This window comes from Cornus florida, unplaced genomic scaffold, assembly GCF_030987335.1.
Source record: "Cornus florida cultivar Cherokee Brave unplaced genomic scaffold, ASM3098733v1 CherokeeBrave_3.0.0_Hap2_Chr11, whole genome shotgun sequence".
NCBI lineage: Eukaryota > Viridiplantae > Streptophyta > Magnoliopsida > Cornales > Cornaceae > Cornus > Cornus florida.
In genome coordinates this window covers 126887898-126911925 of record NW_026775581.1, presented here as the reverse complement: position 1 = coordinate 126911925, position 24028 = coordinate 126887898, and the positions used below count along the sequence as shown (strand labels likewise).

The 24028-nt window shown below is 31.4% G+C and overlaps 1 protein-coding gene across 1 annotated transcript; it reads right to left on the bottom strand.

The window, feature by feature from the left end:
• Positions 1 to 780: 780 nt before the first annotated feature.
• On the bottom strand, positions 781 to 4943 carry LOC132285159 (cholesterol 22-monohydroxylase CYP90B51-like). The gene is made up of 8 exons (XM_059787328.1): positions 4479 to 4943; positions 3992 to 4316; positions 3722 to 3874; positions 3333 to 3584; positions 3117 to 3209; positions 2887 to 2965; positions 2679 to 2785; positions 781 to 1329 (listed from the first exon to the last, which is right to left on the bottom strand). The coding sequence occupies exons 1-8, from the start codon at positions 4682 to 4684 to the stop codon at positions 1084 to 1086; spliced, it is 1461 nt and encodes a 486-aa protein (XP_059643311.1). The 5' UTR covers positions 4685 to 4943; the 3' UTR covers positions 781 to 1083.
• Positions 4944 to 24028: the final 19085 nt, after the last annotated feature.

Below are 24028 nucleotides of genomic sequence, written 5' to 3'. Positions count from 1 at the left end.
TAGGGGTATCTACTCCGTTGTTGGCTTTCTTACCCATCCTTTTCATATCAGAAGTTCAAGTCATAGCCTGCTACTGTGTCAAACATCGGGAAATCAGAACTTAACACATACGTTAAAGAGTTATTTTCATGCTCTGCTGTGACAATGCCAGAATTCTGGAGCCTTTCATATTTGTAAATGCTGATTTAGAGTAGCCTCTACGGATTGCGGGGTAAGGGAAAGGGAACATAACAAAGGCTGATTTTCAAATTGTTTTCCCATTCTTTGATTCGTTGCCGCTTGTTATTTTTGAAATCTATTCCTCAAAATTGGGCAATTGGACAGAATACAGTGGCAAGTGAATGTAATTGTTAGAGAAGGGGTTTTCAACTTGATGAAAGTGTGTATTGGCTAGTTAGTAGAGGGTCCTAAGGATCCTCTATTTTGAGATGGAAAAGGTGGTCCATAGATTCCTATTGTCAAAGAAGAAGGGGTCTCTTAACCCAAATGAACAGCAGCTTTGTTACCTTCACACCAAAAAGATATCTGATAAAATCACCCAATCACTGTCTGCACCAAGAATACAGTGAGTGACTAGTGTTTATTTTCTTTGACCAATATTTGGTGGCATGACAAATAAAATGAATGTTAGACATCGCAATGGTCAGTGAAGTGGAGATCGAGGATGTACAATTGAAAAAAATATATATCATTGATGCGATTAGGGTTATGGAATGTCCAATAAACACTAGTCTCCATTATAATGAATACTGATTGAAATTTCTAATTCACTCATTCAAATTACAACAAACTCATCAAATCAAATTAAATTACAAAAACAAAAGGTTTACAGTGATACAAATAAAAAACATACAAATAAGTTTCAGAGGAGAAATAAAATTTATATGAAATGACTACTCCGGATATGTACCAAAATATTTAGTATCTTGTCTCGTCTCTTCCAACCTTAATGAATATATAAGTAGATACGGTCAAAACAATTTACACTAGACTGTTTGAAAATCCATGAAACCTGTCTTAAACTGTCAAATAAGCTTGTTTAAATATTGAGGTCCATTTTTAAGTTGTGGTAGAGTGTTGCTTTCACATGAAAGTGCGGCGTTGGACTCTAATGGGGAGGCCTTTTGGAAAGTCCACAAATGGAAAGGCAAAAGCTTGATCAGCAACGGCTAACTCCCAGTGGTAGTTGAGGACTAAATGGTGGATGAATACAGCCATCTCTAATTTGGCCAATTCAGATCCGGCGCAGAGTCGCGGTCCTCCTCCGAATGGCATGAAGCTAGTACTTGCTGTCATGTTTGAGCGAGTAGAAGTAGAGCCATGATTGATCTGCAAAAGAAGAGTAACAAATTACTATCAAAGATATTAAAGCCTAGAGGTGTTCTCAAGCATGGGCTTCATGGTTTTGGCATGTCACGTGCTAGTTTTGTCTATTGAAGGACTAAATGGCTTTGGCATGCTAGCTGATTATGTGCATGAGAAGCTTGCATACTTGAGATAATAATCCATCTGTCTCCACATAACTTTCACTAAATTATACTCATTATATATGTGTGTGTGCGCGCGCGCCTCTGCATAGGTTACATATTTCATTCTTAATCTCTAAAGAGCTATCAATAAGGTTAGCATAAGAACACGCATGGTGTGTTTGTTGTTTTTTTGTTAGGTACTGACGTACAAAATTTTCAAATCTCTAACGGAGAGGTCAAACTTTAATTAAAAAATAAATTATATAACCTGGACAAATATTAAGATTTAAACTAGGTTGTTTGGATCGAATCAAATTTAAAATTAATTACATTATATATTAGAGCTAGACAATTAAAATCTTCGTAGTTTGTAACAGCTGAAAATGAAATTTTAAATATTTTGAGATTGGAAATGGCATTTTTACTACGCTGCCTTGAGAGATTTTGTTTGTTTTTTTTTTGGTAGCATGGGCTGCTGACTGTACCGGATAGCCATTTGTGACCATAGCACCTTATCTTTTTATGTTTTAAAAAATTCCATAATTTATGAAAATTTTAATTTCGAAATTTCATGGACGACCGTCCTTCAGAGTTCTGGTCTGACCCACCAAAGCACTCGTGCACGTGACAACCCCACCGTCACATGGGCTGTAATCATCTCGAGCCCCCAATTCTTCCACACACGCACAGAGAGGTGCCCAACAAGTTCATCACATCATAGTGGGGGTCTCGTCCGTACAGTGTGATCTAGCACGACAGTTCATGGATCACGACAGTTCATTTGGTGGACCAACAGATGGCCTACCTTAAAGACTAAATAGTTTATCCATGTTGACTTGCAATGTAATGAAAACCAATAATTACAAGGAAATTAAAAAGAGGAAGTAACGAAGAAGAATTTTAGTTGGCATTCCGTTTTTATTACTTAGATTTAAAACCTCTATCATACCAAATTTTATAGTGTGTTATGTGTATTTAGATTGTTGTTAGAATACAAAACTTTTTGGTATAACATTCATTTACAATGAAGAAGCTAGTGAGATGGACTCAATACCTACACTCCATATGGATACATTAAAATGACACCATTTGGACCAAAATTAATTTTATATAGTAAAATGTGAAATATTAAAATGAAATACTGTAATAATGGAAAGAAAAAGACAAATGAATTAAAGGCATATATGTGAAGCTTAATAATAGACAGACCTGCCATCTCCACGGATTGAAGTGTTGAGGTTGGTCAAAAAGTGAAGAATCCAAATGCACGGCTGCAATCACTGGAAGCACTTTCCACCCACATGGAATGTCATACCCTTCACACAAAAAAATATATTTTTAATTGGAGGTGGGTCAGATTCCGGCGAATTCCCGGCCGTCCTACTCATATTTACTCTACTATCAGTCAACCATATACCTTTGTACCGAACATCTTTGACAGCCTTTCTGTGAAGAAACCTCACCACATTACCAAGCCTCAGCGTCTCACTTATAACCTTCGCAAACATATATATATATAGTACAAAATTAGCAATCAATTGAAAAAACGTACTGTACTAATCTAAGTTAAAAAATAGTCATATATATATATATATATATATATATGTCACAATTTTAGTTAATTTATAGATGATTAAGCGAGCTTACACATTGGGTAAATTCCATCTTTTTGTAATCATCCCAATTCAGTTCTGTATCTCCTGATTGTTTCTTGGCTCTGGCTATTTCAATGTGTTCTTCCTGAATTTCAATGGACATATGTAACAGTAATATATCAATGCTGGGACTATTTATACAAGCAAAAAGAGTGTAGATATATATATATATATATATATCGACATATACTCTGTGATCGATGCTTACTCTCAATTGTTGAACAGCACTTGGACAATCTTGCAAGAAGTAGATAGCTAAAGCTATGGAAACTGATGAAGTTTCATGGCCAGCAAAGAGCAGGCTTAGTACTAAGTCAAGAATTTGCTCTTTAAAAAGGTCCGAATTCTTCAACACCCATCCAAGAAGATCATTTTCCTCCAAATTCTCACTCCTCTCTCTCATTTTCTGACTTCTTTCTTCCATTTTACACTCAATAAATTTCAGAATGATCGATCGAGACTGTCAATCCAAAAACCAAAAATAAATAAAACTATATAAATCATAATCATATACTAACTTTAGTTAATTCCTTCATATATATATATATATATATATATATATATATATATATATATATATATATATATTTGTGTCACCTGTAAGGCCTTTCTGTATGCAGTTCCAGGCAAGTTCAAAGGAGCAGATACCACTCCTTTCATGAAAGTAACATACTCTTTCTTCAGCTTCTCAGTCTCAGGCTTTCCTGGATCCAAGCTCATGATTTGTTTTGCCATCAAATCAAAAGTAAACTACAAAAATATACTTCTCAAATCAGTACACACATATTATATATACAGTATATATATGTTTCACATATATATATTCTAGGTATGAAACTATATATGTTTGGAAATATATATACATACCTTCTTGGCTTCATCTTGAGCACAAAATGTGATATTCTCCTTCCAAGAGCTTAGTACCAACAAGGTATGCTTCTCTACATCTGGTAATAGATGAGTCTTGAGCCTAGTGTTGCTCAAGAAGTTGAGAGAGATAAGCCTCATGTCTCTATGCATGTCACCAACTAGAACCAACATAGACCATTTTCCTAGTATCCCACCTATACTTCTTGGATAGCTGCATTCAAACAACTTCCCTTCATTTTGTAATATGAATTTATTGAGTCCAGCATCTGCCGAGACTATCGTTGGCTCGCCAAACAACTTGGACTTGTAAATCTTCCCAAACCTGCATATTAATTCAAAGTTCAATTAGTTTTGGTGCTCTTGTGGAATACAACAAGAACAAGTTTTTCTCCAACTATTTGGAGTCGGCTATATGAATCTTATGTTTCCATTTCACTCTGTGTGTCACACCATATATGTACATATATATATAGAAAAGAGTTACCTTGATATGTGTTGCTCCATGAATTCACCTATTGAAGTAGCTGTGTATGGCTTGAGATAGCCGATGGTTTCACCAATAAAAGGCCAGCCCATGTTGCCTGGTGGAAGATTGAGAGTATTGTTTTGCTTTTTGTTGATGAGATTGAAGATGAGAAGCAAAGAGAAGATTGATAGAAGAAGAAATAGAAGAAACTCTAGGTCAGACATCTTTCTCTCTCTATAATAAGCAGAAACTGAAATCAGATATCCACTTTTAGGAAGCCATTCATCTGATTCCTGTCTGAATTTGTTTTTTTTGGAGCTTAAAAAGTAGTTAAGCAGGTGATTTAATGGAAAGAAACCAAAACTTAATGGAAGCTTTTTAGCCAGTAACCTCCCATTATGCTCTTCTTCCTTGTCGTTTTGCTATTTACAAATAATAATAAATTATTTTATTTTGGGAAATCTTTCGGTACAATAAAATACTACCAATTTAAATCTTGAAACTCAGGAAAGGTTGCCAACATTGGTGGTGCTTTTCTACAAAATGACAACTAATAGCAAGAAATGTATCCTACAAACATGCAAATATAGATATTCTAACCCTATCATGTATTAATGAGATGACTTTTTACATGATTAGGTGAGTTGGGCGTGACACAGGAATCAGATGCTTCATTCATTTCATATTACTCAATTCACTTAATTTTGTAGGTAATTGAGTAAAATTCTAAAAGGATAACGATTTGGTTTAAAAGTTGGACTAAATTTAACTAATTTATGTAAGTGAGAATTGATATCATTAATATTCAAGATGTCATAATGATATTAATAGTTACTCACATAAAATTAGTAGAAAATGTCTAACTATTGAACTCTCAATCATTTCGCATTACGGGATAGAGTAGTAATACTCACACCGAATACTTGTACTGAATTGCCTAACGGAATAATTTTTAATTCGCTATCTATACAAAATATAACTAAGTGGAGCTAACCGAAAAATTTTTAATTCGCTATTTATATCAAATACAACTAAGTGGAGAGCTCCACTTCCTTATTTCTTGCATAAATGACCAATTTAAAGAGTAAGTCTAACAATTTCCTGTAACTATTCGGTGCAAGAATTATTTTCCTATCAAATATTACTAGTCAAATTCTTATTGAGTATTACAAAATAATTTTTTTTCATTTTCTTGTTATTGTACATATTAATATTTGTATAACATTCCAACAATTTTTAAAAGATTTGTATCTCCTTTGAAAAATTATTAGGTGGTTGGTACCCACCACCTCAAATGTGATCCGAATGAATTATAGAAAGTCATGTGTTATTTATATTACAATAAAAATACACATCACCCATAGTTAACTTTTTGGGTTAATTATAATGCTACCCCCTAAGGTTTGATATATTGATAGTTATATACAACTTAACTACTTTTTGGACAAAAACACCTCTGTGATAATTTTGATCCAAACAAGTCCTTAAAATGTTAGAAAATACAAAATTGCCCTTCAATATGAACTCATGAAAAGTCAAATTTGCCCTTATATATATATATATATATATATACTATATATATATATATACTCTATAAAAGTGTATTCAATTTTGATTTTTTATATACATTTTTAAATAATATCTTTAATTTACAAAAATATTATACCGACGTTATCGTTTTCAAAGAGTTACAATATTTCTCTTTATTAACGTCACTTTTCTTTTTCCATATTTTACTTTCCTTTCTCTTTTTTTTGCAAAGAGTTCTTGTCTTAAAAGGAGTTTCTCTCAATTAAACATAAAATCGACGCAACACATTTTTTTTTTTTTTTTACATCTATTCGGCTGGATTTTGATGTCTAAACACACACATCGGTTCAAGATTATATAAAGGGCGGTTGACATTCAAAGTTCTCTCTGTCATTCTATCTCTCTGGCTCTTTTCTATAAATTGTTAACAAAAAATATCTTCTATGTTCTATTGCAACTTCAAACATTTCCAAGAAAATTCGTATTTGATTGAAGTGCATGACTCAAGCTTTATTTTTATTGAAGGTATGTTTCAATTTAAATTTCGGTACAAATTTGATCAAATTTAATCAACACCTGTTCATTTTTTGAAGGTAAGTTTTAATTTGAATATTATACCAACCAATTTCTAACCTTTTTGATAAAAAAAAAGCCATACAACTTTTGCTTTTACTTTTAGCTTATGATTACATCTGTTTTAGGTTGCACCATTGAGAGGTAATAGTTCTATTATTTTTCAACATTGTTTCTTGTTTTGCATAGATCGGGCAAAATTAACATCCAAGTCTTTTTACATTTTTTCTTTAGAATTAAAAAAATAATAATAATTATTTTGGATGCAAAAATTAGAATATCGTGTCAAAACTATGACGGTAATCATCCACGGCATCTATCAAGTATGTATTATTTTTCAGTCCGAGTCTTAAAATTTTGGTTTAAAATTTTTAACCCTTTAATACAATACTTGAAATGTCGTGTCTTCTATATGTGTGATTTAGTGAAACTAAAACACCAGTTATAATATAATTGTAAAAGTTATATCCTTTGGTTAGAACTCATTTAACCTTGATTATAAGAGACATCACTTTTTTGATATATCAAAGCTCTACAGATAAGTTAGAAAGTTAGGACAGTGCTTGCCTACTTAGGAAGAGATAAACAAGATGATGATTGAATATGTTTAGAGAGGACAAGCAATTAGAACGGCGAGAGTGGAGAAGGTTTTCTCTCTATGGTTGGGATGTAAAATCTATATGGATCAATTTCGTGCCAGTTCTTATAACGTAAGCTTGGCAAGGCTTTCCTTTCAAAAGGGGATATGAAATTGATATTGATGTTACTTAGTGAGTTAATAGTGAATGATTCACATAGTTCCATGCCTTTCTGACTTTTTACTATTTTTAATTCAACCGTAACAAAAATTTAAAATGAGTATTATTATTATTATTATTTATTCAAAATGAAAACAGTTTTAACAGACGTGACTTTCTACTATTTTTCAACATATTCCTATCCCTAACATTAATTAATAAAATTAGAGACATAAAATTCAAAATTACCTTAAAAGTAATTTACTCCAAAACAAATATTGTTCTATTCAAAATTTAAGTCAAATTAAACAACTAAATGGAACAGAGTTCCAAAACAGAAACAATAAAGCACCTATGAAATAAAATATGACAGAATAAACATGATAGAAACAAATTTTCAGAATATGTTTGTCATTAGAAAACCCAGATCTAAACACACAAAAGGACATCGCCTAGAGCAATTTCTACCATTAATTCGGAGTTGGCACAAGCTATCGGTGATATGTAGGAGTCCTTATGTGAGTATAATTATTCAACACCATTGTTGTATTTCAGCATAACATCATTCATTGATTGTGTTCAAACTCATCTATATAAGTTACCATTTTCCATCTCAGAGCATCCATCAATTTTTTTTTTTCTTTCTCAGAAACTCCTAAATTCAATTAAGCCCACTATTTTAAATTTTACCACTATACAAACCTACAGTCATAAAACTATAAAAAAATATTTCATTCAACTCTTTTACTGGGAAAAAAAATTTGTATAGAGAAGAATCTTTGGAAAGAAAAAAACATAGGAGGTATACAGAGAGGGATTAAAAAGCTATAGCTAATTAGATTCAAAGCCTTGTTGTAATGTCCTGTGGTTTATGAAAACATTAACATGTAACTTTTCAATGAAAAACAACATACATTCAAATCTGTTAAAGAAAAAAAAAAATCTTTTGAATTTTATTACCGTTAGATTGAAAACACTAAAAGAAATTTATTTTAAAAAATATTTGAAATTTTATTATTATCCTTTTTCAAACATATTTTAGAAAAGTTATATACTAATACAAATTTCTTGAAAAGTCTTATCGTGTTTTTTATTTATTTCAGACACCTTTTATTTAAAAATTTATTACAATTTTATAAGTTCGGCCTTTTTAGATACATGGTTAGTAAAAGTAAACTTACATATGTTGACGTACCTCCTTTTTTTTTTTTTTTTTTTTTTTTTTCAAATATGTTGACATGATCAAAGAAAACATTACTGTAACTTTTAGTATTTGTTTTAGTTTAAAGTTATATTACTAAAACAATTTTTAGAAAGGAAAAGTAGAATATATATATGTGTGTGTGTGTGTGTGTGTGTGTATGCACTATTTGAAAAACAAAATTAAAATATTCACAAGCATTTCTCCTCACGCGCAATGCACGTTCATTTTTCTAGTATATATATGTATGGAAGAGCAGAGGGAAAAAGAGAGCAGCGGCATCGCCGCCACTACCACCCGTGGTCACCACCACTACCACCACCTGTCATCGCCTACCATCGCCGTAGATTGACATCACGTATTGGTCCCAATCAAACCCAAAGAGCCATTAATCAATACCGATGGTGCTCCTTGCATTGTCAGTTTCGCCGTCGTGGGTGAGACGACCCATCTTCACCATAGATCGAAGACTGAGTATTGGGGAGCACCGTCGCAGAGAAAGTATGTCAAAATAGCCATGGAAGGTGGACTATAGCTCCGGGAATGGTCGAGGCTTGTTTGAGATTTCATTCTCTGGCAGAATCGCGATGGTGAGTAATTTAATGACCAAGTGGGGTTATGATGAAGTTTAATCATAAAAACTAGGGTGAAGTACAGCCATACTCCCTGAGGTTTGGCAAAAGAACACAGATGAAACTTACATGTTTTATGGACAAAGACACCACCTGAATGTTCAAAAATAGACAAAGACACCCCCCTTTACATGAGAAATTTACCAAATTACCCTTTGACCGTTTAGGAGACTTTTTTTACTTTACAATTTAATAAATTGGACCAATCTACCCTCATGAACAATTTATGCATAAAAAAAAAAAAGTAACAAAAAAAAAATTATATTGTTCACTTTTTTTTTTTTTTTTTTTTTTTGTTATTTACTTTATAAATGTCCCAACTTCTTAAAAATGTAGACGTTTAAAATAATTTTTTGATCCAATACATATATTTCAAATAAATTATATTTTGGTATTACTTCTTTTCTTTTTCTTTTTTATTTTTAAATTAAGATGCTTAATTCTTTCATTTAAAAAAATTAAATCAATCTCTTTTCCTTAAAAATAAAAAATATGGTACCAGTATAACTTAATACATTTTAAATTATATATAAAATATTATGCATTTTCCAACATAAAAAGGAAAAAAAATAATAATAAAATAAAGGGGAAAAGACATGCATAAAGTTATACTGGTACCTATTTTCTTTTATGTTGGGAAATGCATAATATTTTATATATAATTTAAGATGCATAAAGTTATACTGGTACTATATTTTTTATTTTTAAGGAAAAAAGATTGGTTTAATTTTTTTTAGATGAAAGAATTAAGCATCTTAATTTAAAAATAAAAAATAAAAAGAAAAGAAGTAATAACAAAATATAATTTATTTGAAATATATGTATTAAATCAAAAAATCATTTTAGACGTCTACATTTTTAAGAAGTTGGGACATTTATAAAGTAAATAACCAAAAAAAAAAAAAATGTGAACGATGTAAAGTTTTTTTTTCACTTTTTTTTATACATAAATTATTCATGAAGGTAGATTGGTCCAATTTATTAAATTGTAAAGTTAAAAAAGTCTCATAAACGGTCAAAGGGTAATTTGGTCAATTTTTTCATGTAAAGGGGTATTTTTATCTATTTTTTAACATAGAGTGTCTTTGTTCAAAAAATAGATAAGTTTTATTTGAGTGTCCTTTTGTTAAACCTGAGGGGGTGTGACTGTATTTGCAATATTACAAACCAGAATGTTTCTCTTTTTCTCACTGCCACTGAATTGAAATTCACAACCACCAAATACCCAATAAATCTAGTTTCAAGACCACAAAATTCAAATGGTAATCCTCATATCAATTGTAATTTCCATGCCAAAAATATTTGTGCAAACCCAAAACAATTTCAAAACCCGCTTACTCGTCAAACCCGCCACCATTCCCTCTCTATAAACCTCACTGGAAGTGCTTTGAGGGGTTCGATTACCGGCAGTATGGTGTGTCAAATCGAAAATTGGTGACGGAGATGGCAATGGACCATTATGCAGGCGAGCCCAAATCGGTTGAATTGGTGATGGAGAATATTATAGAGATTTTTCATTGCCACAATTCGTCGTTGGACTCCCCCCAATGAGAGATTGTCACCATTGTCGTCTTCTACCAAAGCCAAGATGTAGAGATGCCTGTGCACAATGCTGACTCGTCAAAGTTGGATGCGATCTCAAGGGTCATTGACGGAAACCAACAGTAGCGGCGATGGTAATGGTAGGTTCAATTGGGATTTTTTATGGGTTCAATTAATGGGTTTTGATAGTGGTAGCAGAGGTTACAGTGGTGGGTGTAGAGAGAGAAAGAAAGGGGTTACGGTGGTGGCGACTGGTGGGTGGTTGTTGCGGTGGTGGGTGGTGGTTGCTGGTTGCGGTGGTGGGTATGGTTGCAGTGGGTGTGAACAGGTCGGGATGGGTGTGATGGCTGTTGGTTTGGGTAGGGTATTTTGGTCCTCGTATGAGTAAGGTATTTTGATCAATAAAAAAAAATTATATTGAATAAATTTGTAATTAAATGTATCAAAGAAAATAATATTAATTTGTTATGTGTCAGGAATATTGAATTGTCTTTATTAACTTTATCAATCCTTCAAAAATGGTTTAACTTATATGTATACCCAGCATTGTGTCAACCCCAAGGTGTATTGTCGTAATTAACCCTAACTTTTTCTTTTCAAAACGTGGCAGGTATCACTATTGATTTCAATCTCTAGAGAGAGAGAGAAAAAGTTGCAGAGAAGAGAGAGAAAAAGTTGACGGCTGCGGACTTGTTGGAAAGATATGGTCAACCAAGGCTGTCGTGTAACTTTTTATTAACAAAACTAATACATGGCTTTCTCTAAGTGGTCCGGACTCCGGACCCACCTAATAATACCTCCTTCCTTTAATTTTTCTTAGTTTAATAAAGTACTCCAACTGTCCCAGTAGTCCATTTTTTTCCAAATTAAACGTACATTTTAAAATGTCAAATAAAATAAATACTATCTTTTCATAATTACCCTTCTAACTTTTAAAAAATTCTTACAACTTGATGTTATATATATTTAAAGTTTGAAAGACAACTTAATAATTTGAAATGAAAATAATACATTAATTACATGTTTCAAAGTTATAAAACTAAATATGAACAACTAATAAGGGACGAAAGGAGTACCAATCATATTTAAAATTTAAAGTTTAAAGTTAACATTTATTAAATATGATTGGTAGTTTATCAACATCGCTTTCACTATTGTCATTTAGGCTGAAATGTATATATTGATCTCTAAAACGTAGTAGTGGTTATGAATGACATTTGCTATTAATTTCAAATCTCATGCAATTTGTTCACTTAATTTCTCAAAATAAAAGCATTGAATAAACTGGTGCCAACCAATTGGCTTTTAAATCACGTGATCGGTCTTGTTTGACTTGATGATCTATTTTTAGAAACTATTATTCTCTTCGTTTCAATTTAAGTGTCGTCATTGAAATTTGTGACTCACAACCCAATGACGACACTTAAATTGGGACGAAGGGAGTATGTTTTTTGAGTGATGAAAATGCATATCATTAGTGTCACATGTGAGGAAAAGCAAACAAATAATATATATATATATATATATATATATATATTATTTATGAAAAAAGTCACACATTCAGATTAGAATTTTTTTTGTGTTTTTTTAAGAAAGGTATTCAGAATAGATTTTTATACATCACCTTGCATATGACCATATATATATATGTGAAAATATATTGTGGAGGAATGTTTGTTGATGGCTATTTGAGGATAATGGAAAAGGCAATATAACAAAACAAGGGCATTCAAACACAACTTATTATACAAATTCACTTCGGATAAGTCAGCAGTTTTCTCGCTGAACTTTAGAGTTTAGCAAGCCCAAGGTCTGGGGTTCGAGTCCCATTAGATGTTCTTTGTGACTAATTTTCGCTATCCCTGCACTAACTTATTCGATCTGGGTGGGAAGGTGCTCTTCCGAATTCTCAAGAATTAGTCGGATTATTGAGGGGCCTAAGGGTTCATGCCATTTCGGGTTAAAAAAAAAAAAACTTATTATACAAACTAGCTTTTACCCATTAATTTGATCAAAGTTTCTTAACTTATGCTACAAACTAGCTAGCTCTATCATTTTATCAAAGTTTCGTTGTGAGTATTTTCTATTTTTGTGGCCATCTCCAAATGAATGTATCATTTTATTTTATATTTTTAGAATTAAAATGATGAGGCATGTCTGTTGCTCTACCCTTAAAGCCTGAACTGCATACCCCTTACATATGTTAACTGTGTTTAAATACTTAATATATTTTTTAACAAAATATTATATTTTAACATATAAATCAACGTTATACACGGTCATGACACAATTTGTCAATGCCGTGTAGATATTGATCTCTTTGCATATTCTCGATCCACACAATTTTTTTCAAAATGCATCTACACAATTGAGAAATCTCCAGACATATAATTCTCAATAATTTTAACTTAGGTGATATAAAACGTAGAGAATCTTAATGTTATCAGAATCTTTACATTACAATATTTTGTTGTCAATATGATATATGTAACTGCTTATCCTTTAATGGTGTTTGCAACTTTATCTATTGTGTTTTGTATATAAACCGAGTTATCATAAATTTTGAAGTATATTTTGCTATATTGTAGACGAAATATGATATACATTTACCACATGAAAATCAACATGGTACATGACATTAATATCATTATAACACTATTAATTACCATCATTATATTGTACAAAATTTTGTTGTCACTATATTGATAAAATATGTTTAATTAATGCACATCATTTTCTCATGTTAATTGTTCTGCAATTTTATCGATTGTATCTTGTATATATAAACCATGTATAAACCTAGCTATCGTAAATCTTGGAGTATATTTTGTTGTATCGTAAACGAAATGTGATCTACATTTACCACATGAAAATGGACATGATCAGTTATACTAACATCATTATATCACTGTTTACAAAAGTTTAAAAAAAAAAAAAAAAAATCATTGTATCACTATATTCCAATATATTGTTGTCCCTATATATGATATGACATAGGTAAGTGTCGCTATATATACAGAAAAACTAATATTCTAGGATTTTAGATCAAAAGATTTCTTATGGCTGGCAGAGTAAAGCGACATGTAAAAATACCTATCATATAGAAAATCTATCCCTCATTAGCAGCCATAGCAAATTACTATACCACATGTTCAATTTCATTGTATGCAAAAGCTAAAAAGATACGTACACACACATGCATCCTCAATAATGATCGATCACCATCGGACTTAAATTAATCATTACTTCAGGAGAATAGGCATCCTCAATAATATTCAAATTTAGGTTAATAGGCTTGTCAATAGATCATATTTTAATTCGCATTCGATCCGATTATTTATATATGAATTAAAAAAATATAGGACAATGTTTAATTACTCACCGGTTAGTAGTTTCGTCCTACTTACCCCTTATGTGTTCCAATAAAAAATTAACACATCAATTTTAATAACAAAATCATTAAAAGAGTCGGATCAATTCATTTTAATTAGGTAAAAACCCTTTCTCTTTTTTCTCTGGCTTATCGATTTCCAAACTCACACCCTCCCTCTCTCCACTATTCTTCTTCTTCACCCTTTTTATTTTATTTCTCTTTTTTGTCACTTTTTTATATATTTCTTTCTCATTGATATCCTACAATCAAGACAGTTCCTGTAAAACTTTTTTTTTTTATATATATTTCTTTCTCATTGATATCCGACAGTTAGCAATTAAAATTAAATAATTCATTAACTTATCCAATTAAATATAAATTTAATTTATTTAATTCGATCGGAATTCGATAAGAGGTGTAAGAAATTAAAATACTATTTTAATCCACTAGTTAAATAAGAGGAGGTCATAATTCTTTGTGACTAGGTAACGGTAAGAGGCGTAAAGTTAAATAAAAGGATGTCATAATTCTTGATGATCAAGTGATTGAAAGAGGCGTAACAAATTGAAAAACTATTTCAATTCACTAGTTAAATAAATAAGAGGAGGTCATAATTCTTGATGACCAAGTGACTGAAAGAAGCCTAAAGCTAAATAAGAGGTGGTCATAATTATTGGTGATCAAGTGAGTGAAAGAGGCTTAACAAATTGAAATACCATTTCAATCCACTAGTTAAATAATTCTTGATGGCTAAGTGACTGACGTAGCACATAAAAAGAAAAAGCAACTCCAGTGTTTTTAGATTATTGAGCAGCATGTGAATACTCCACTGTTTACCAAATCCACTCATATTTGGAGAAAGGTGAGATCTCAACCGTTAAAGTAGAAAGATTGACTGTTCACATTATCCTTGAAAAAGATATACACGTGGCCCAATAGCCTGTCTTTATATTTGTACTAACCACTCGTGCGGGTGGCCCTGTTCAACACGGACGCTACCCAATAATTGCTACCATAAGCCCATAATACATACATATATATATATATGTATATATATATAGTGTTGTTCGGTTCCGGATCACACGTGTGGTGAGACATGCAAGAAGTGTGTGGAATTTGTTGCGCACCCACCGCGTGCTTTAATGGAGGGCCTTCACAACCCTATTTCGATCATTTGTTAGCCAACCGGACAGAAAGAGCCAACTCAAAAATCTTCCATAAGACAAAACATTCTTGATTCTGTTACCCTAATTTCTTAGTGCAAGGATGGTTGGCAATCACGATTGCGATGGAGACTTGAAGTTGTAAATATTTTTCAATTTTACACTTGAGCATAAAAATAAAAATAAAAATAAAAAACATTAATGATACGTTAATTTTTACAACACAATTTAATAAAAGAATTTTTAGTATTTTTTATTAAACTTTTGATCTTCTTTTTTTTTTCTTTTTTTCTTTTTTTTGTTAAAAAGATAAATCAATGAATAATAATATATTTAAGGATGAAATAAATTAAAATTCATATAATATATAAGATGTGAAACAATTATTCAATCAACTGATGGTACGTAAATGTAACTCGTTATTCAAACAACTATTCAGAGTTCCTAGAGCCCCTTGCAGGGCTTGTTGGAAAACCAGTTGTCGAACTTGATTAATTGCCCTTTGTTGTTCAAAATTAATGGTTTCATTTTTGTAATTTTCTAATTGTTCCAAAGTCTTATAAGTTGAATTAATCAAATTCAATTTTTCTCGCTCTATCTCAAAGTATCCATTCACGCGAAACTGATCTGCTTCCATTTCCACTTTTCGCAAGCGAGCCCGGGCTTTTTCCAGCTGTTCAATGGCTCCTCCGCGTAGTTCTTCTGAAATTTGAAAAGTATTCAAGATCCTCTGTTTTCGATTATCTAATAAATCACTTAATGAAAGTAGATTATCTTTCCATTCATTTAAAACTTCCATAATCCCTTCCCGAACCAAACATAAATCTTTCGATTCATTTGGCTCTCACGCTCAAATACTTCAATTACTTATGGTAAATTACTATATATTTTTTTAATGTAATGAGCCTATCCTCTCTTCTCTGTTCATATTCCAAAATAAAAATAGCGAAACTAAAACCCAAAATATTCGGAGGACTCTTCTGACCCAACAAAAATATGTAATTGTCAGCAAAGTTGTTTCTTTTTTTTTTCTTCAAATCCAACTAATTCTTCTTACTTTATACATAATACATAGGTCGTCAATTCAGTATTGGATAAAAAGGGGTGAAATAACCATTTTTCCAATAAATGGTTCAAATCATTTTATCGATATGAGTGTTCTATACCAAAAAAATATTCATTTTGAAACCATCTCTGTATTAACATAGTGGTAGAAAGAATACATAGACTTCAAACGGCTTAGCTTTAACCATAAGCCCATAATACATACATATATATATATATATATATATATATATATATATATATATATATATATATATATATAGTGTTGTTCGGTTCCGGATCACACATTGTGAGACATGCAAGAAGTGTGTGGAATTTGTTACGCACCCACCGCGTACTTTAAGGAAGGGCCTTCACAACCCTATTTTGATCGGATTTGTTAGCCAACCGGATAGAAAGAGCCAACTCAAAAATCTTCCATAAGACAACATTCTTGATTCTATTACCCTAATTTCGTAGTGGAAGCATGGTTGGCAATCACGATTGCGATCGGAGACTTGAAGTCGTAAATATTTTTCAATTTTACGCATGAGCATAAAAATAAAAATAAAAATAGAAAACATTAACGGTACGTTAATTTTTACCATACAATTTAATAAAAAAGAATATTTGGTATTTTTTATTAAAATTTTGATTTTTTTTTTTTTTTTTGTGGTTAAAAAGATAAATCAATGAATAATAATATATTTAAGGATGAAATAAATTAAAATTCATATAATATATAAGATGTGAAAAGATAAAATAATATACAATACAAGTCAATTAAGAGCACCATTCTTAAACAATGGATAAATAAATATGTTTGAATTTAATAAACAAAAGCATATATATTGCTTCTTAAAGGAAGGTTTTGGATTTCTTCATTTTTAGGCAAATACTATTCTTATATACTTAGTTTAAATATATTTGGTGGAGTAATATAAACAAAAAAACAGGGTGGATAGCACATTCACAAGTAAGTAATACAATTTCATCTTTTTAGTAATTTGAAATCAGAATTGGCAAACGATTTAAACATGAATGCTTTTTATAAACTTCATGTATGTGATAACCAAAAACTATATTGACTTATACGTGAGACATGAAATACATCATCTTTAACTTGACATCTAATCCACTCAATAATACAATTTAGTAATTTTCCACTAGGCACATATGGCTCAAGAAAAATAATGTTTGTTAGCGATTGGCTCAAGACTTATAATTCTGGGACTATTTAGTAATTTTTCACTAGAGACATATGGTGGATACCGCCCTTACAAATGCAATGATAACATATAATGTCATTATCATCATATATAGGTCTGAAATATACACTGTTAGGATACTATTAGACTAGAAAACATACATAATATATAATGACATTGTCATTTATTAATAAAAGTCAATAAATCATCATATATAGGTCTGAAATATACACTATTCGGATACTATTAGACTAGAAAACATACATAACATACAATGTCACAGTCATTTTCAATAAAATCAATACCACATCATATCATATGTAGGTCTGAACTATACTATTAGGGCACTGTTAGGATAGAAAACATACATACATCAAAACAAGACGAAACAATTTTGAGAGGAACAGAGGACTTTGGCTTGTAAGGCTTATATTATTGGTGACCATTTGGAAAGCAAGAAAGTTCCAAGAAAAAGACGACATATCTATGTAATTGAGATAAGAGATTTTTTTTGGTTGTATTAGCCGGCAGCTTCCCATAACACCCTCCAATATTAAGAACTGTACTTAAGAGCATTTAAAGAGAGACAATTCTAGGTTGAGGTGTAAGTGTCAAATAAGAAAGCGAAACATGAGAGAAAAAAGCAAAGAGAGAGATATGATTGTGTCAGTGAGCAATGGTCCATCCCACCACTACCACCACCTCCATGATAATGATTTAGTAGGAAGCAAAAGCCGAAAGAACTTCTCAATCATTGCGCACGCCTCGTTTGCTTGCCAAAAACGTGGCCACACCATGCTCAATCAATTCCTTCCGGGCATTCCCAAGCCCAAGACCAATCATTTTATTATGGTCTTAAATTAGTTGAGAAATTATTAGATAATTCTGTTCTATTTAATCTTTGATGAACTAATTCAAAAAAAAATTTATAATTTATTAATATATTTTTGTGGAGTCATTTTATTTCAATCCTAAAATCTGTATTTAATTGGTCCACCAAGTATTAACCAGAACTATTCAATAATTTCTCAAATTAGTTGTATGTTCTTGTTTCAAGTGGAATCTAATAGAAACTTTCGGTTTGGTAATTCACGGTCACAAATTAGTACAAATATCATTATTTTTATCGTATTTAATGGTTAAAACTTTTTTTTTTTAAAATCAGTTCAACATGTTACAGTGATATAAAGTCAGATTTAGGTCATAATTCGGTATCACGTCAAGCATTCATCTAGATGTGTCCGCATGGCGATCCGACTATAACAAGACCGTTTTGAACTTGAGTGGGGAAAAATGTTAAAGAGACACGATATTAGGCTTTGCGTTCAACCTGTTATAGTGGTATAGTGTCAGATTTAGGCCTTAATCCGGTGTCACGTTAAGCATCCTTCTGGATATGTCTGCATGGTGATATGTCTACATGGTGATATGACCGCAACGAGAGTGTTTCGAGCTTAAATAAAGAAGAATGTTAAGAAGTGATATCAGATTTTGGATTTGTAGATCTTACTGTGAAACTCACAAAATCTACGAATTCAAATGAAAAAGAATGTTGGCGGAATTAACCAAGTCCGATGGGCAAGATCATATACTCCTTCCGTTCCAATTTAAGTGTCATCATTGGAAACAGTGACTCACAAAAAATTGTGAGACACAAATCCCAATGACGACACTTAAACTGGGACTGAGAGAGTAATTAAAAGCAAATTTGACCAATTCAAGGTCTTTGTCTGTGTGTGTGTGTGTGTATTCTCTCTCCATTAAGCAAATTTTTATTAACCAAGCACCAGAAGAATTGAAGCCTTTGTAGATTAGCTATCTCAAATTTGTTGAGCAGTGATTTGGATGTTAAATTTTCATTCGAGGCTCCAAGTGTGAATCGAATACGAAAGAGGTCACCAGTTATACCAAGGTTTTATATTATTTGGCACCAATATTTGTTTCCAACTAGTCAATCCAAAACCTAACCCTAAAGAGAGGGAAATGGAGAGTAATAACCTCCAAATAGGCAGGGAAAACCTGTTCAGGAGGTCTTATCACTTTATCCAATCCAAAATGATCCAATCACAAAATGATCCAATCACAAAGCTTTGCATCAGATATAGTTGGTGTGACATGATAGCTCACAAAAGGCCACAATAAGAGTCGTTGGCCAAGTAACCATTTCGGCTATACCTAAAGCCCTACCCCCAACTCATCAATCATCAAGGCACCACCGCCCTATCATGCTTGGTGAAGCATCCGTCCAAAGGTAAAGCAAAAGATGGTTACGAAAAAAAAAAATTATTAGATGATTCTGATTCATAAATTAGAATTGTTTATTAAAATTTCGATTGTTATGAGAAATGATATTTACACCAAAATGATGCATTGATTTATTAGGCAGAATGATATAACAGTTCAATTGATAAATAATAGTGATTTTTTACTAGAGTAATGATAAAGAAATGGACCCTCCACTTACATGTATTGTGTATAAATAATCAATCAAAAATATTCGATCAGGTAATTCGCTTTTCTTAATTGTTTTTTTTTTTTTATTGGACTGAACTATGTGATTAAGATATATATACATACCTGATACAACATGGCAACTAACACTATTTTATCTAGAGGAGAACTTGAACTAATAATCTCTCATTTTGAAGTGTAAATGGACCGGACAACCATCTTGGTTTATAATTCAACCCTCTTAGAAATTGTTTTTGTTTTAGCCAGAACAAAAGGAATTTGGACAAGATACACACACACATATATATATATAAGTAAAAGAGAATAGGTGTGAAAGAAGTAGAGCACAAAGGACCGGGATGAACCTAGCCTTTTAGCTTGGGATAAGGGATACACTGATGGATTAGGGCTTACTTTTGCTTTCTGCTATGTCATATGGAGGCCATGGTCCCCATTGATGATGAGAGAGAGTTAAGATTCCTGTATCAGGTTCAGGTAGATGGTGTTATTATGCATGATGAAGATCTCCATTAGCTGTTACTCTTCTTATACAATATTCAGTACGGCAATTAAAGTTTTCCTCTGCAAAGGCTTTAATTATAAGCTTATATATAAACTATAGGATATTATTCATAATTTACATTACTTTTAACTTAGTGGAGTATTATTTCACCGAAATTTTCGGCCTTATATACATGTGCAACTGAGTATTGCCTTGTCTAATCAACTTTAAAATAGAGGTTTACATAAGCATATATAATTTCTTTTATTTTGGAAACTGGGGAACTCTTTTAATTAGGAGTGTGCACTGTTCAAATTGGACCGATTTGAAAATATTTTGACATCAAACCATTCATAATGAATATATAAAAATTAAAACCAAACCGAACTGTAAAATCAATAGAATCAAACCAAAATGTGTTCGGTTCGATTCGGTTTCACGGTTCTAGAATTTTTTATAATTCAATCTAATATATATATATATGAAATTAAACATATATATCATATATAATATAATTTATTATTATATATTAAGATATATAGTTGAGTGGTTCAAATGCTAATCTTATTATTCTATAATTTATATAATATATAAATATATATACAATCTAGATAAAGGTTTAGTTCGGTTTGGTCTAAACTTGTAGAACCTCAAATCATAACCGAACCATTTATAAGGGGTTCTACGTTTTTAAAATCGTAATCAAACCAAACCGTGAAAAAATTAAACCAAACCTTTCAGTCCGATTTGATCCAGTTCAATTTATCGATTCAATAGATTTTTTGTGCACCCCTACTTCCAATTACCATTCCTTTGAATTTGTGGCTGCCGTCATCGTAAATCATACAAATTTTTTAATTTTGTTTTCAAAAAATGCTTCCTATAAAACATACAAAAATCACTTTCTTTTTCTCTTTCAGATGAACGTAAGAATTTCAATCAAAAGTGCTATGGCTGTTTGAGAAAGTACATTTTCAAAACTGAGTTCAGAACCCAACAGAAAGAGCACTTCTCAATGTGTCTTTGAATGCAAACTTTAGGGCAAAACTCTAGATCAACTTTTAGCACTGCGAAAGTAATGAAACTCGAGATGGAAATGTTATTTTCAACCAACTCAGCTCAACTAAATCTTTTGTATGAACTCTTTAGAGTTTTATGTTTTTATTTATTTATTATTATTATTTTTTTTCCAACTCTTTAGAGTTGGATTCATAATTTTTGCTTTTACCACTCTATCTACCGTCATTCTTTTTTGTTTTTATTTTTTCATTCTTGAAACACTATGTTCAACGTGGATTATGTCACTCGATACAATTATTGTATTGTTAGTATTTCTTTCTCATGTTGCATCCACACTTCACCATGCTCATTATTGGGAGTCCCCACTCCCTCATGTGCCTTCCTAAAAATTATTATTTTGCTTGCTCACTAAAACCGTCCCTAAATTTTAAATTGAAAGACCTAAAGAAATAGGTGTAGCTTATTACATATGCACTGTAAAGAGCTTAGAGATTCCTATATAAATGTGCATACTTTTCTAAACATGAAACTAGTCCAGTCATGTCGAGAGTAACTATATGTTGCAGATCCTTTACAGCCTCGAAGAATCACATTAAAATATTTATCAAATAGGAAAAGCAATCAGTCAAAAATTATGTTCTTTAAATAAAAGTATATAAAAGGAAGAGAGGCAAGCTAATATATCAAATGATATAAAACATTTGGAAGATATTAAGGGAGACAATATTAGAGATATACGATTACATTTTTCTGTTACCAACTTTAAGAACAGAAAGTGATTATATATATATTTCTATTTTCTAATAGAAAGAATATTCAAGGGTGTTGTGGAGTGCTTAAAGTATTTTAGGTTTGGATGGAATGTTAGACAATATTATAGTCTTGCGACTTGCGAGTCAATCTTCTTTGTTCATTAGGCTTAATCATGACCATTAATTGGGAAGGTGAATTTGTATATAAGGTGAATATCCAAGTGCTTGGCTATTTGGAGGTGAAAGTCTACCGAATTAAATAGATAATGTGTTTGTTTTGCATTTTGTATTGCAAAACAAAAAAATCTAAAAATAAATACACAAAAAAATGTTTGAGAAGCCTGTTTGAAAAATATCCTAAATGATTGAATTATCTATATTAAATATCAACAACATTAATACAAAAACTATAAGTTAAAAGTCATGTATTCATTTATAAAAATAACTGAATGAAAAAATACTCATTAAGAATCATTAATCATTAATCAGTTTTTGGTGTCTTATTAATATCTCAATAAGAATTAGATTGTTCATAATATAAATTGAAAATAATTTTTTTCAAAATTTTCTAAAGAAACCATTAGAAAAAACATAACATAAAATCTACAAAAGGTGATGATAATAGTAGCGATGATTTAGTTATATAGATCAATTATGCAAAATGGTGACACTACTTGTTGTACATTTCATTTTCTCAAATTAGTTGTTGTACATTTCGTTTTCTCAAATTAACAGTATAAACGATTTCTACTAAGCTCTCGCTTCTAATCATTAACAGTAGAAACGGTTTCTACTAAGGTCTGGCTTCATAGGGATCAGAGAGGAGGATTTTAGAAACCTAAAGCAACACTTTTAATTTTAAGTGCATCAAAGGCAAGTGAAAACAAGATTGTAACTTTTTAACAAGTTAAATAAAGAACTTTCAAAAACTATGCATCTAAAGTTTTTGCTAAAAGAGGTAGTCTTCAAGCCTGCAATTGTATTTTATACCAACTTCTATCAAACCTTAACCATTTCAGCATTTCCATATATCCAAATTTTACAAGGTTCTTGTTTACAAAAATGTATTTTATTTTTCAATTGCTCTAATATACGTAACTTCTATATACAACTCATTCACTTTTCTATGGAAGCTAATTACTCGTATGTTTTAAATAAAAGAATCACTTTTCATACTAACATAACAATAATGACCTCAGAAACAAAACAAAACAAAAAAAAAAAAAAAAAATCTGATAATTGAGGTGTCTTGAGCTTCTTTATTTGAAAATGCATATAAGTAGGTAATTCCTTAGACAACACATGTGCGCAGGTTAAAATCACAACATATACAGACACAAAAATGCACGTGGATGCCTTCCCACACCCCCCAAACCAAAAGAAAGGACTCTTTACCGTTTTCCTCACTAAATTTGCAAACAAGTAATTTCTCAAACTTGAAGAGCATAACATTGGTATGAAGAACAGGTGTATAATTTATTTAAGCAATAAAATTTACAACCCAATGATAGAAAAGATTTTAATAGCTAGGGTACCTTTAACTCTCTGCTCAAATTTGTGGGGTTTACATATGGAAGGAACAACTCATTTTAAAATTCTCAGGACTATGTGTATGGATCATGAAGACCAAAAAAGAACCATACCATCTATTCGGTCAGGAAGCTGAATAAGATCAGTGCTCTAAGCATATAAACAACCTAATAGAAGCCCCCGTTCAACAAAGGTGCGCAATATGCCCGTCAAGTTCTTGGGTCTTACTGTTGCTTCAATGGCAGTGGATGTTCACATGGACAATGGTAACAACAATCTTCTATCCCGCTTCCTTGCCAGTGACTGCCTA